Here is a 12,145-nt window from a genome sequence, read left to right as displayed (position 1 = left end):
AGAAGCAGAAGGGGACTGGCCACATGCAGAGGGGGCCAGACACACCAAGATTCGTGACAGCCTGCTCTTATGAGACCTGATCCATACCTGCAGGAGCCAGCTTTCCCCGCGAACCTCGATTCACACAAGAGGGTGAAGCCCTGAGCTCATCAGCTTCCACTGGGTCCCCTCCAAAGAGTCCCATGACCTCCACACTGCACACAGGAACCAGCTTAAGGCACGGGAGTGTTGGGGGACAGCACATCCAAGCCACGCAACACACAGAGGGAGTCTACAACCATCCTGTGGGGGACAGAAAAGCTTGCATATGTAAAGAGAGCACCTAGATTAAAAGAAAAACCATCAACTGAAAATGCACGCCGCAGTCTTGGTGCCGGGGGAGAATGTGGAGATCCAGGCGGAGGGCACACGCCATCGCCTGGTGCTGCGCAGCGTGGGCTTCACTGACCGCGGCTTTTTTGGCTGCGAGACACCAGACGACAAGACCCAGGCCAAGCTCACTGTGGAAAGTGAGTGTCGCTGTGCTGGCTGGGGCCTGGGGTGTCGGGAGAGGCGGGGTGTCGGGAGGGGCTGGGCGCCACCTTCTCCGGAGGGGCAGGTCCTGGGGTGTGGGTCGATGGCCGCTGGCCTCTGCTCACCTCTGGCACCTCCTGGGGAAGCTGGCGGTGCCTACCCTGGGGTCCCAATGCTGGCTGGTGGAAGGGCAGGGCTCTGGGTACAGCGGACCACTGGCGCCTCTCCTGCATCTCCACAGTGCGCCAGGTCCGGTTGGTTCGGGGCTTGCAGGCAGTGGAGGTGAGAGAACAGGGCACAGCTACTATGGAGGTGGAGCTGTCGCATGGCGAAGTGGAGGGTACCTGGACACGTGACGGACTGCGGCTGCAGCCAGGGCCTGGGTGCCATGTGGCTGCGCACGGGGCCACGCACATTCTCACACTCTTGGAGCTGCAGCCACAGGACAGTGGGCTAGTGGCCTTCAAGGCAGAGGGCGTGCACACGTCTGCCCGGCTGGTGGTCACTGGTGAGTGGGTGGAGGTAGCAGGACCTACTCCAGAGAGGCCTGCGTCCTTCCCCAAGGTGGCCTGGGAGGCAATGGGGACATTGAGGACCAGGATGTGTGACTTGAGACAGCTAGAACTCCCTATCACCTGCCTGGAAAGCACCTTCTAGACCATTGATCACCTTCCTCCTGTCTTCCCAGAGCTGCCTGTGAGCTTCAGCCGCCCACTGCAGGACATGGTGGCTACCCAGAAAGAGAAGGTGACCCTGGAGTGTGAGCTTTCCCGTCCCAACGTTGATGTGCGCTGGCTGAAGGTGCTTCTCTCCCACTCCTTTATGCCCTCCCTGCCTCTCACCAGTGGCAGCTGCCCTCCACCAGTGCCTGACCAGGCCTCTTGGTTCCACAGGATGGTGTGGAGCTACGGTCAGGCAAGACCATGGGCATAGTGGCCCAGGGTACCTGCAGAAGCCTCATCATCTACCGGTGTGAGATGGGCGACCGGGGCATCTATGTGTGTGACACTGGTGAAGCTCAGAGCTCTGCTTCTCTGAAGGTGCAAGGTGAGGCTTGGACAGGTGGAAAGGGCAGGGCCTAGGGTTGTGAGTACCTCCTTGCGCACCTGCAGCCTGCAGCCAGGTGCTTGGCTGCCTGTGCCCTTAGCTCTCAGCAAACTGGAGCCCTGGGTGGGAGCACCAGGATGGCCACTGTACCTGCAGGCATGGCTGGGTCTTGCTCCCTCCTCAGGCCGAAGTGTCCAGATTGTGCGGCCCCTGGAGGACGTGGAGGTGATGGAGAAGGAAGGTGCCAGTTTCTCCTGTGAAGTCTCCCATGACGAGGTGCCTGGCCAGTGGTTCCGAGAGGGGATTAAGCTGCGGCCCAGTGACACTGTGCGTATTTGCCAGGAAGGTGCTTGTGGGGCAGGCTGGCTGCAGGTGGGGTGGACCCGCCCCCAGGCTGCTCCCTTCATTCCAGGGCTGGGGGCTTTTGTCCCTAGGAAGGACATACACTCTCATTTACCGGAGGGTCCTGGCAGAAGATGCAGGGGAGATCAAATTTGTAGCAGAAAATGCAGAATCGCGAGCCCACCTCCGAGTGAAAGGTGAGTGGAGTGTGGAGAGGGGGGGACTGGGGTGTGGGGGTATACGGGGTATGTGATAGCCCCGCCATCCCAGACCAGACCGCTTGCTGGGACTGGGACAGCAGTGGTTAGGAGGAGGAACGGGAGTGTCACATCTTTCACAGGAAGATGTTGTCGAAGAGGGAGGAGCAACCTGGGGGGTGTGAGGACTCAGGGTCTCAGTGAACTCTCCCTCCTTGGGTTGCAGCCATCACTGGAGAGGAGGGTGTGCACTCCAGCAGGTGGCGATGTGGCCTGCCAGGGCAGGAGAGGTGGGAGGGTCTGAGGTTGTGGGTGGGGGTGAGTGCAGGATGGGGGCATGTGGGATGGGGCTTGGGCACTGGGATTGTGGTGTGTGGAGCTGGACATGCACATTCAGGGTACACATCAGCTGTGATGTGTGAGGCGTGGTGGGGGGCACGACCATGGTGCCAGTGGTCTGTGGCACACAGCTGGTCCTAGACCAGCCTGGATGGGGACAGTCTGGCCCCTGCTGCCTCAGGTGTAAGTGCACAGGCTGTTGGGGGCAGCATCCAGTCCTTCAGCAGCCCTGCTGGGGGAGCCTGTTGCCAAAGTGCTCATGGTTGGGCCCTGAACCCACTGGCCACACACTGCAGAGTTGCCAGTGACCCTCCTCCGCCCGCTGAGGGACAAGATTGCCATGGAGAAGCACCGCGGAGTGCTCGAGTGCCAGGTGTCCAGGGCCAGTGCACAGGTGCGGTGGTTTAAGGGTGGCAAGGAGCTGCAGCTTGGACCCACGTATGAGATGGTCAGCGATGGCCTCTACCGCAAGCTGGTCATCAACGACGTGCAGCCAGAGGACGAGGATTCTTACACATGCGATGCTGGCGATGTCAAGACCAGTGCCCAGTTCTTTGTAGAAGGTGTGTTCCAGGCCAGCGGCAGCTCTCAGGTTCTTGGGGGTGGCTGTGGTTCCCAAGATCTGTGGTGGAAGTCCTGGAGGTGGCCCGACTGGGGACATCCAGGCAGCTGGATGTAGACACAGGAAGATGTGGGTGCAGAGGGAGGAGCAACCTGGGGGGTGTGAAGACTCGGGGTGTCAGCGCACTGTGGGGAAGGTTTGTGTTCAGCAAGGACCTCAGAGCCTGCGGGGGTGGACAGGTCCAGCCTCCAGGTCCACCGTGACTACCTCCTCTCCCACAGAGCAGTCCATCACCATCATACGGGGCCTGCAGGATGTGACCGTGATGGAGCCTGCTCCTGCCTGGTTCGAGTGTGAGACTTCCATTCCCTCCGTGAGGCCACCCAAGTGGCTTTTGGGCAAGACTGTGCTGTAGGCAGGGGCGAATGTGGGCCTGGAGCAGGAGGGAACGGTGCACCGGCTGACCCTGCGGAGGACCTGCTCCACTATGACTGGGCCTGTGCACTTCACCATTGGCAAGTCCCGCTCCTCTGCCCGCCTGGTTGTCTCAGGTAAGCTGAGGTGGACATGGCTTAGGGCCTCCAGTGGGCATGGCTCAGATGGTGGGTAGTTATGGCCTGGGCTCACAAGGTGGGGGTGTGTGGGGATACACAGGACAAGGTGGGCAGGATGTATGTAAGGGCTGGGCACACCATGGTGCTTGTGGTACCTGGGCCCGGGGTGGTGGGTGGACACAGCTCAGTGGTTTGTTGGGGGAAGGATCAGGGCATGGGAGATTTTGGCTGGAGCTGGTGCAGGGTTGGGAACCAGTGGTCAGAGGCCTGCAGAGCAGGGTGCAAGCGCTGGGGCAGGGCAGGGCAGGATGTGTGGGGCCAGGGCATACATGGGTAGGTGTGTGGGGTGCGGGGTATCTTGGGGACAGGGAGGGGCATGTGGAGCAGAGTGGGGCAGGAGAGGAGGGGCAGGTCATGATGTGCAGGGCAGAACATGGACTCAGTGGTGTGGGTAGAAGACTACAGAAGAATATAGCTCAGACCCAGGGCACCCAGTCCTGTGGCCCCACAGCCCTGCCTTATTCCCGCTATAGACATCCCGGTGGTGCTGACCCGGCCACTGGAGCCCAAGGCCGGGCGTGAGCTGCAGTCGGTGGTCCTGTCCTGTGACTTCAGGCCGGCCCCTAAGGCCGTGCAGTGGTATAAGGAGAACACACCACTGGCCCCGTCGGACAAATACAAGATGACGCTGGAGGGCCAGATGGCAGAGCTGCGCATTCTCCGGCTCACCCCTGCTGATGCTGGCAGTGCTGAGGTCACTGTGGAAGGTAGGACATGAGGTGGGCAGGCCATGGGAGGGCCTGGGGTGGGCTGTGGCCGTGGGCAGCATTAAGGCCCCGTGTGTGCCTTCTAGCTCGGGATGTGACAGTGACGCAGCCGCTGCAGGATGCTGAGGCCACCGAGGAGGAGCGGGTGTGCTTCTCGTGCGAGCTGTCCCGCGAGGATGAGGAGGTGGAGTGGTCCATCAACGGCACACCCCTGTACAACGACAGCTTCCACGAGATCAGCCATGAGGGCCACCGCCACACACTAGTGCTGAAGAGCGTCCGGCGGGCTTATGCAGGCACCGTGCGCGCCAGCTCCCCCAAGGTGTCCACTACTGCCTGCCTGGTTGTCCGAGGTGAGCTGTGCTTGTGGGGTCTATGGGTCCCCTCTGTTCACGGACAGGTATCAGGCTTCCTTCACCAGCCCCATCTTCCCTGCAGCCAAGCCAGTGGTGTTCCTGAAAGCACTGGATGATGTGTCCGTGGAGGAGTGTGGCACGCTGGCCCTGCAGTGTGAAGTGTCAGACCCCGAGGCCCATGTGGTTTGGCGCAAAGATGGCGTGGAACTTGGTCCCAGCAACAAGTACAACTTCCTGCACACGGCAGGCACACGGGGCCTCGTGGTGCGTGACCTGAGTCACAAAGATGCTGGCCTGTACACCTGCCATGTGGGCAGTGAGGAGACCCGGGCCCAGGTCAGCGTGCATGGTACGTGGCCAAGGGCTGGCCGAGGTGGGGTGTGGGAAGGGTCGGCACATGGTGGTCTTCCTGCATCCCAAGAGGCCCATGCTGCTCTCCAAGACCCCGGGGTTGCTTTGCAGAGCCGGGAGAAGTTGGGAGCTCCCACTGTGGTTGGTGCTTGCGGAGGTCCTGAGAGGTCCCAGAGTGGACAGGCAGGGGGATGGGAGACTCTCTGGATATGACTGGGGGCTGAGGTCGGCAGAGACATTGCTTTGTGCTGCAGGAGCAGGTTTCTGAGCAGAAACCAAGAATTCAGGGTCCGGGCAGGGCCTGCCTAGGAAGGGCTCCCTGGCCAAGGGCAAAGCCTGGTCATGCAGTGAGGGCAGCTGCACACAGATGACATGCACTTCCCTTCTTAAGGAGCCAGACCCAACCTTGGACCCTGAACTCTTGGGTCTTTTGAGTGCATCCTTTTCAGCCAGGGTTGGGTTCCAACTGCAGGGCCAGCACCCCCTATCCAGGTTCAGTGTCTGGTCATCCTGAGCTCAGTCCCTAACATATTCTGTTTCCAGGGTGTGTGGTTGGCAGGCCCACTAATTTACTGACCTTGTGGCTGCTGGCCCAGGTTGGCCTTGGTGGTTTCTGATGAGACAGGAAAGGAGAGGGGGGTGGAGTGTTTGTCACAGAGTGGGGCTCATGCTGTCTGAAGGCTTTTCTCCTGGGGCTCCTGTCCTTTTTCCCTTGGGGTTTGTGAGTGGTGGGAAATGTGGGTGGTCCTTGCTTCCCCTTCTTTGGAGCTCATAGCCACTGGCTACACAGGCACCAGGACATGGCCAGCCCCAGGCCAAGGGTGCATCATGATTTGGTGATCGTGCCCTGCATAGGTCCTGGGCCTGGGGGCCAGCCCACCTGCTGGGGCCAGCCCTGCCTGGGGTCTTGCATGGGCAGTGCTGCCGGTGTCTGGCTCTGGCCTGAGGAGTCTCTGTGGCTTGCAGACCTGCACGTGGGCATCACCAAGAGGCTGAAGACGGTGGAGGTGCTGGAGGGGGACAGCTGCAGCTTCGAGTGTGTCCTGTCCCACGAGAGTGCAGGCGACCTGGCCATGTGGACTGTTGGTGGGAAGACAGTGGGCAGCTCTGGCCACTTCCGGGCAGCACGCCAGGGCCGCAAATACACCCTGACCATCCAAGAAGCTGCGCTCAGCGATGCTGGGGAAGTGGTCTTCTCTGTGCGGGGTCTCACCTCTAAGGCCTCACTTGTCGTAAAAGGTGAGTGTGATGAACCCAGCTGGGGACTTGTCACCAGAGGCCCCCAGGCTGCTGAGCCTGAGACCCTCTCCAGGTGGTCAGGAGTGGTTGAGGGATTGACCCCAGCCCTCAGTGAGCTTTCCTTTAAAGGATGTGGGGGCATAGAGGCACCTGCTGGACCTGGAAGAGATTCTGGCCCTCTGAGGGGGTCACTCTGAGCTAGTGTCCCTGGGCCAGGCCCAGGGTTTGGGTCTTAATCTGACTGCTGTCCTGGCTGGGGTTCCTAATGCACATGGCTTACCCTACCATCCCGCGACTCTTGAGCCGGGGCCACAGGGTCTATGCTTGGCTGGGAGGTTCCCAGCGGTCTGGACCTGTGCTCTTGGTGTACATGCCTGGTGCACACTGCAGGCTCAGTGTTGGGTCTCAGGAGTGGCCTGAGCACTGCTGTGCTGGGTGCTTTCCCCTGGTGGCCAGGGCTCCTGGCAAGTCAGTGTTGGAGGCTCCTGGGGCCTGGGGTCTAGGCTCTGTGGTGTTGGTCTTGAAATGGACACTCCCAATGCCCACCCCTGCCCCTGCCCCTGGCTGAGCATGTCTGTGCTTCCTGGGTAGACACTTTTGTTCCCTTCAGAGAGGCCAGTGGACATCACGAAGCCCCTAGAAGACCAGCAGGCCACGTTGGGGGAGGACGTGGTGCTCACTTGTGAACTGTCGAGGGCAGGCACCCCTGTGCACTGGCTGAAGGATGGGAAGGCCATCCGCGAGAGTCAGAAGTACAAGCTGCTCCGCGAAGGCACGCGGGCTGTGCTGGTCGTCCATGGAGCCTCTCTCAAGGACTCTGGCACATACACGTGTGAGACGGACGCTTCTAAGAGCACAGCCAGACTCCGTGTGGACGGTGAGTGCCCACACGGCCCCACAGCAGCTCTCCCTTGGCATGCCCAGGACCCCTGCCTCAGAGCAGGGGAGGTCTCTCTCAGGGCTCTGCTTCCACAGCCAGCAGGAGGGACAAGGCTGGCCTGGGATGTATGCAAGCTTTACACTCACCTCTTCTGTCTTCTCTCCCAGAAAAGGCCAACAGGTTTACAGAGGAGCTGGTTGACCTGCAGGTGGAAGAGAAGGGCACAGCTGTGTTCGAGTGCAAGACGGAGCTCCCGGCATCCACTGTGACATGGCGCAAGGGCCTCAAGGAACTGCGGGCCTCGGGGAAGCACATGTTGAGCCAGGAGGGCTTGGCCCTGCGGCTCACCATCCGCACCCTGGAGAAGACGGACAGTGACACCTACACCTGTGACATTGGGCAGGCCCAGTCCCAGGCCCGGCTCCTGGTGCAAGGTGAGTGGCTGGTGCAGCCACAGTGCTCATGTGTGCCCTGGCTTGCCGCAGTCTTGGCTGGGCACAGAATCACGAGCCACCACACACCTTGTAGATTCAAACAGCAATTCTTTATTCCTGAACTCACACCGGCCTCTACACACATTCTGTGGCAATCCCAGTTCTGCCGCCGCCCAATTCACCTACTCCACGAGGCTTTTTTCCCAAAATACCTTCTGAATCTCACGAGAACTCAACGGGAGGGAGCTCAGGTAGCAGGAACGCCCTATTTCCAGCAGCAATAATCTTCAACCTCCAACTTCCCTAAAACCCATATTGTCTTAAACCGGAACGCCTTAAACTTGTCTTAAACCGGAACGCCTTAAACTTGTCTTAAACCGGGAACGCCCTAAACCCAAGGACCGGGATACTTGATCAGCTCTAAACCCGGATCCGCCCTGGTCCTTGAGCAAGGTCACCTTACATGCAATGTCAACAGCGAAATTCCAAGGCAAGTCCATTTAACATGGGGTACGCTGGCAAGGAAATTTCGATGCATCATTCCTACTTGGCAATGGCCCTCAGCACTGGCTTTCAGCACCTCGGGGGCTCAGGTGGGCCTTATTGATCCATTTTTTCATGAGCGCTCCTCATATATGATATATGGACATACGTACATACAGACATATAACACAAAACATAAGTGTGCACACATAACATACAATACATAAGGCAATAGTAAAGGCCTTGTAGCTTTTCACAGGTGAAATCCCCATTGCAATGCTCAAAAACTCCACAGTCAAAAAATAGAACTGATAAGAAAAACATGATCCTAGGTCTGTATGAGCTCAAAAAACAAAATAGAACTTCATGATGTGGGAAAGGGCAATAATAAAATAGATATTGAAAGAAGCATCCTGGTTACCACCTGGATTTGACTCTTCTTTTGATATCCCATCCTTCTTCTGGGTTTTGTAAATCTAAAGGAACATTATACAGCAGTTCACATCTTAATCAGTTAGCCACAGCTTCTCTCCAAAATTTAGAAACCTGTGTGGAAGAGAGGGTGTAACTCTATGGGGTGCACAGGAGGAAAGTTGAAGTAACTACCTAGGACAGCTCCCAGTGGTGATGTCCTCCCCATATTTTTCTTTTTCTTTTTTTTAAAGAGAGAGTGAGAGTGAGAGACAGAAAGAGAGAGAGAGAGAGAGAGAGAGAGAGAGAGAGAGAGAGAATTTTTTAATATTTATTTTTTAGTTCTCGGCGGACACAACATCTTTGTTGGTATGTGGTGCTGAGGATCGAACCCGGGCCACACACATGCCAGGCGAGCGCGCTACTGCTTGAGCCACATCCCCAGCCCCTCCCCACCTTTTTCGTTGATATTTTTTAATGAATCCAGAGGCACTTTAACAAACAACTGAACTTATATATTTTTATTTTTAAAAAACATTTTTGTTCCAATCTCTCATTAAGTTGTTGAAACTTGCCTCAAAGTTGAGATATTCTGTCTCGGCCTACTGAATAGATGAGGTGACAAGTATACACCAGTGCACCTGATAAGGGTGGCAACTGTTACACAGAAGCAGTCCTTATTTTTATTTTTTAATATATTGTTATTAAAATGTTTAAACACTCACAAAAATATAAGTACATGGAATACCATCCCACCCTTTTCTGTTATCACACTGTTTAAAAACTTAGCTCTAAAGTACTAAATATGGAAGGATAATTCTTGACCAGGCCAGCATATGATGAAATATACAGTATAGATTAAAAAAACTTTTAATTTAAAGAAATGTACAAGCTTTTGAATTTTTCTGAAAATGAACCTTTTTTCATATGTACTTTATTATGGATAGAAGAGGAACGATGTAGATGACAAGAAGAGCTCATGGAAAAACAGGAGGTAAACTTTTAGCAGATTCTGGATGGGGAGCCAAGGTAAATACAAATGACATTTAATCTCAATTCAGTGAGAATTAAAAACTTTCTGCTTCATGTAAGCAGGGTTACATTCCCAAGAGGCTGGCCTGTGGTACCTGGAGTCTTCTGTACCATCCTGGATGACATCACCTGCCAGCCCAACCCCATCCTTGAAGGGCATCCAGCAGCAGGTAGGGAAGACTCTAGGGTGACCAGGGGGAGTGGGAGGTGTTTCATTCTTTGTCAAAAGAAGTTCCAGGGGACCAGCACAGTGTTGCTGAGGAAGGTTGGGGTGAGAAGGAGATGGGGGAGGGGAGACCATTGAAGCCTGTTCAGGGGTTCTGTGCAGAGCAGAGGAAGTGGAGGCTGGGTGTTTGTTGGGGGCAGCAGCTTTTCAGAGGTGATAGCATGCCAAGCTTGGGAACTGGAAGGGCTTCAGGGTGTGGGAAGCACACTTGGACTGGAATAAAGGAGAGATTTCTTACATAAATAAGTGTCCTGAAGCGGTGTCATTTGAAGTCAAGGTTCAGAACGTGAGCTGACAGTGGTTGTGTTTCCTCTGAAGAAGAACTTGCAGGTTTTTAGTGCAGGTCTATACTTCACCTGATTAGTCTCAGGAGTGGTTATTTTCTTCTTCACTGATCGTTCGTCCCAGTTCAACTGAATGGCAGCAGTCCACTCTTTTGTATACTAAAGTTTTCCACATCCTTGCACAACTTAATGTTGTCAGAAACATTTTGTGTACTTCTTTCTTGACTTTTATTTGGTCTTTCCCAATAAGCAGAGTAGCTGTCCAATGTTGTTTATTAACATGGTCCCCAATGTCTATACAGACATTTAGACCACTGTAGATCCTTTTTTGAAGTGTGTGATGAGATGACTTTTAGTCCAAATAGAATTCACACATGTGCAGTTAAGTACTCAAAAGTATTTTGAACCTGAGGGGCACCATGGCATTCTCCAGTAGGAAAGAAAAAGGATACTGCAGTATGATCCTTCAAGATATCTCTGAACAGAAAAGCATTATATGTTGTGAAAAAAATTAGCTATATATTGAGATTTGTGTGTATCTTTTCTAGGTGGAAGAATCTAGAATTGTTTTAGTTTAGCCTTGATCTGTTAGTACTGTAATAATGGTGAGGACATTGCCTTGCCTTTCCTTATCTTTCTTGCTTCCAGTTTCCTTCTGTATGTAAACCTAAAAAAAAAAAAAAGTCGAGTGTGAGTGAAGTTCTTATTTTCTCTCTCCTTCTTTTGTAAATGATGTTTATATTTTGACCAGTAGAAACTTAGATGTACCAGAGTTGTACATATTCGTGGTAGTTAAATATATTAACATGGTTATTTTAGCTCAATCTGTTTGTGCTCAGTTTTGATAAATGTATCCCTGTTATCTGAATGCTTAGTAACACACTGTGTTTGGTATTAGAAGTGTATGGAAATAGCAGCACCCTTGCCTCTGATCCTTGGCCTGGTAGTTTTCAGGGCTTGCTTGCTGAGTAGAAGTTTTATGAACCTCAAGTCAGTGAACTGGTTTCTTGTGAAGAGTATTTCCTGATAGGGTTGCACTCTAAATTCCATTTTTGTGTGTGACAGGTTGTGTTGATGGGATGGGACACCAAGTATAATGGGAAGAATGGTGCTCCAATGTTAAGGGAATGACTCCTAGAAACATCAGTTCTCACACTCAAACCCAGTGTGATCTTGCAGGTGCTGGAGAGAGAATCTGAGGCTGACCATGAATCAGTGGATTGGAGACACTTGGAGACCCTGCTGCAAGCTAGGAGGCACTGGTTTGCAGTTGAGCAGAAAGGCAGTGTGGGCTCTGGTTCAACATCCACTTGGCCGACACCATCACCAGTGCTTAAGGATGGAAGAGCGCCCCCCGATCTGGATTCTGCTTGACTCCAGGGGAATGACGCACATTGGAGGTTAGTTGTGGCCTACATAATGGGGAAGTGTGCTCCTGAATATTGCTACTGAGAGGACCACGTGCCTTCTACATGTACCACAGTGCTTTGGATGCCTGGAAGCCCTGGGATATGTGTCTAGGTATTAGTGAGCAGCAGGAAAGTGGGAGGCAGTGGGAGCTTCCAGAAAGTGGAATTGATAGAATGCAGGACCCTGTCAGGACAGGGTTCTTGTGGGGATTAGGCTGGGAGTCCTGGGAGGGGAAGCAGTGGGAGGCAGTGCAGGGGCAACTGGCTGAGGAGTAGCAGTTTGGGTCTGGACATTGGCTGATTGATCTTTGAAGAGGTTAGAGAATGCCAAGCCTGGGGACACACACCAGTAAGGATGTGTGTCCTCAAGGATGTAGGGCCTGTACCTGGGGGTGAGGTAGGGTTATTACATGGAGGAGGAAGTATTTTATGGTGACTGATTGTGGGCATTGGTTAGAGAGAAACTTCCTTTTGTTATTAAGCATATTGAAATAGCAAATATGAAATCCAGGTTCTGAAAAACATTTAGCACTTTTTTTTCCTCAATGAGGAGTCTCCTGCAAACTTGTGACTTTTTCACCATAGTCAATAGGTCATAGCTGGTTGGTAGGGTTTCATTGTTTTGTATACCAGTGACTTCTGTAATTTAAAACAAGCTTACCTTGCCCAAAGCTCTTTTTATATCTCTTCTGGTACTTTGAATTTTATTTTACCTTTGC

At 54.0% G+C, this 12,145-nt stretch overlaps 3 protein-coding genes across 3 annotated transcripts in view; all 3 read left to right on the top strand.

Moving 5' to 3' along the window:
• Positions 1-337: 337 nt before the first annotated feature.
• Positions 338-3,415, top strand: LOC308632073 (obscurin-like; the record flags this gene model as incomplete). The annotated part of the gene is made up of 8 exons (XM_081263717.1): positions 338-509; positions 755-1,021; positions 1,202-1,314; positions 1,407-1,560; positions 1,745-1,906; positions 1,995-2,099; positions 2,735-3,001; positions 3,282-3,415. The coding sequence occupies exons 1-8, from the start codon at positions 353-355 to the stop codon at positions 3,413-3,415; spliced, it is 1,359 nt and encodes a 452-aa protein (XP_081119843.1). The 5' UTR covers positions 338-352.
• A 1-nt stretch (position 3,416) lies between these two features.
• LOC308632097 (obscurin-like) lies at positions 3,417-11,391 on the top strand (the record flags this gene model as incomplete). Its single annotated transcript, XM_081263770.1, has 8 exons — positions 3,417-3,551; positions 4,088-4,321; positions 4,408-4,674; positions 4,760-5,026; positions 5,995-6,267; positions 6,878-7,144; positions 7,315-7,775; positions 11,197-11,391. The coding sequence occupies exons 1-8, from the start codon at positions 3,488-3,490 to the stop codon at positions 11,389-11,391; spliced, it is 2,028 nt and encodes a 675-aa protein (XP_081119896.1). The 5' UTR covers positions 3,417-3,487.
• LOC308631963 (arf-GAP with SH3 domain, ANK repeat and PH domain-containing protein 1-like) overlaps positions 8,845-12,145 on the top strand; it is a 67,155-nt gene continuing 63,854 nt past the window's right edge. The window contains exons 1-2 of the mRNA XM_081263512.1: positions 8,845-9,677; positions 11,197-11,417. The gene's annotated coding sequence lies outside the window, so the exon portion shown is untranslated. The remainder of the gene's footprint in view (positions 9,678-11,196; positions 11,418-12,145) is intronic.

Source organism: Spermophilus citellus (assembly GCF_964194105.1).
Source record: "Spermophilus citellus genome assembly, chromosome: 12".
Taxonomy (NCBI): Eukaryota; Metazoa; Chordata; class Mammalia; order Rodentia; family Sciuridae; genus Spermophilus; species Spermophilus citellus.
The sequence above is the reverse complement of the archived record's forward strand: the minus strand, read 5'-3'. Positions and strand labels throughout refer to the sequence as shown.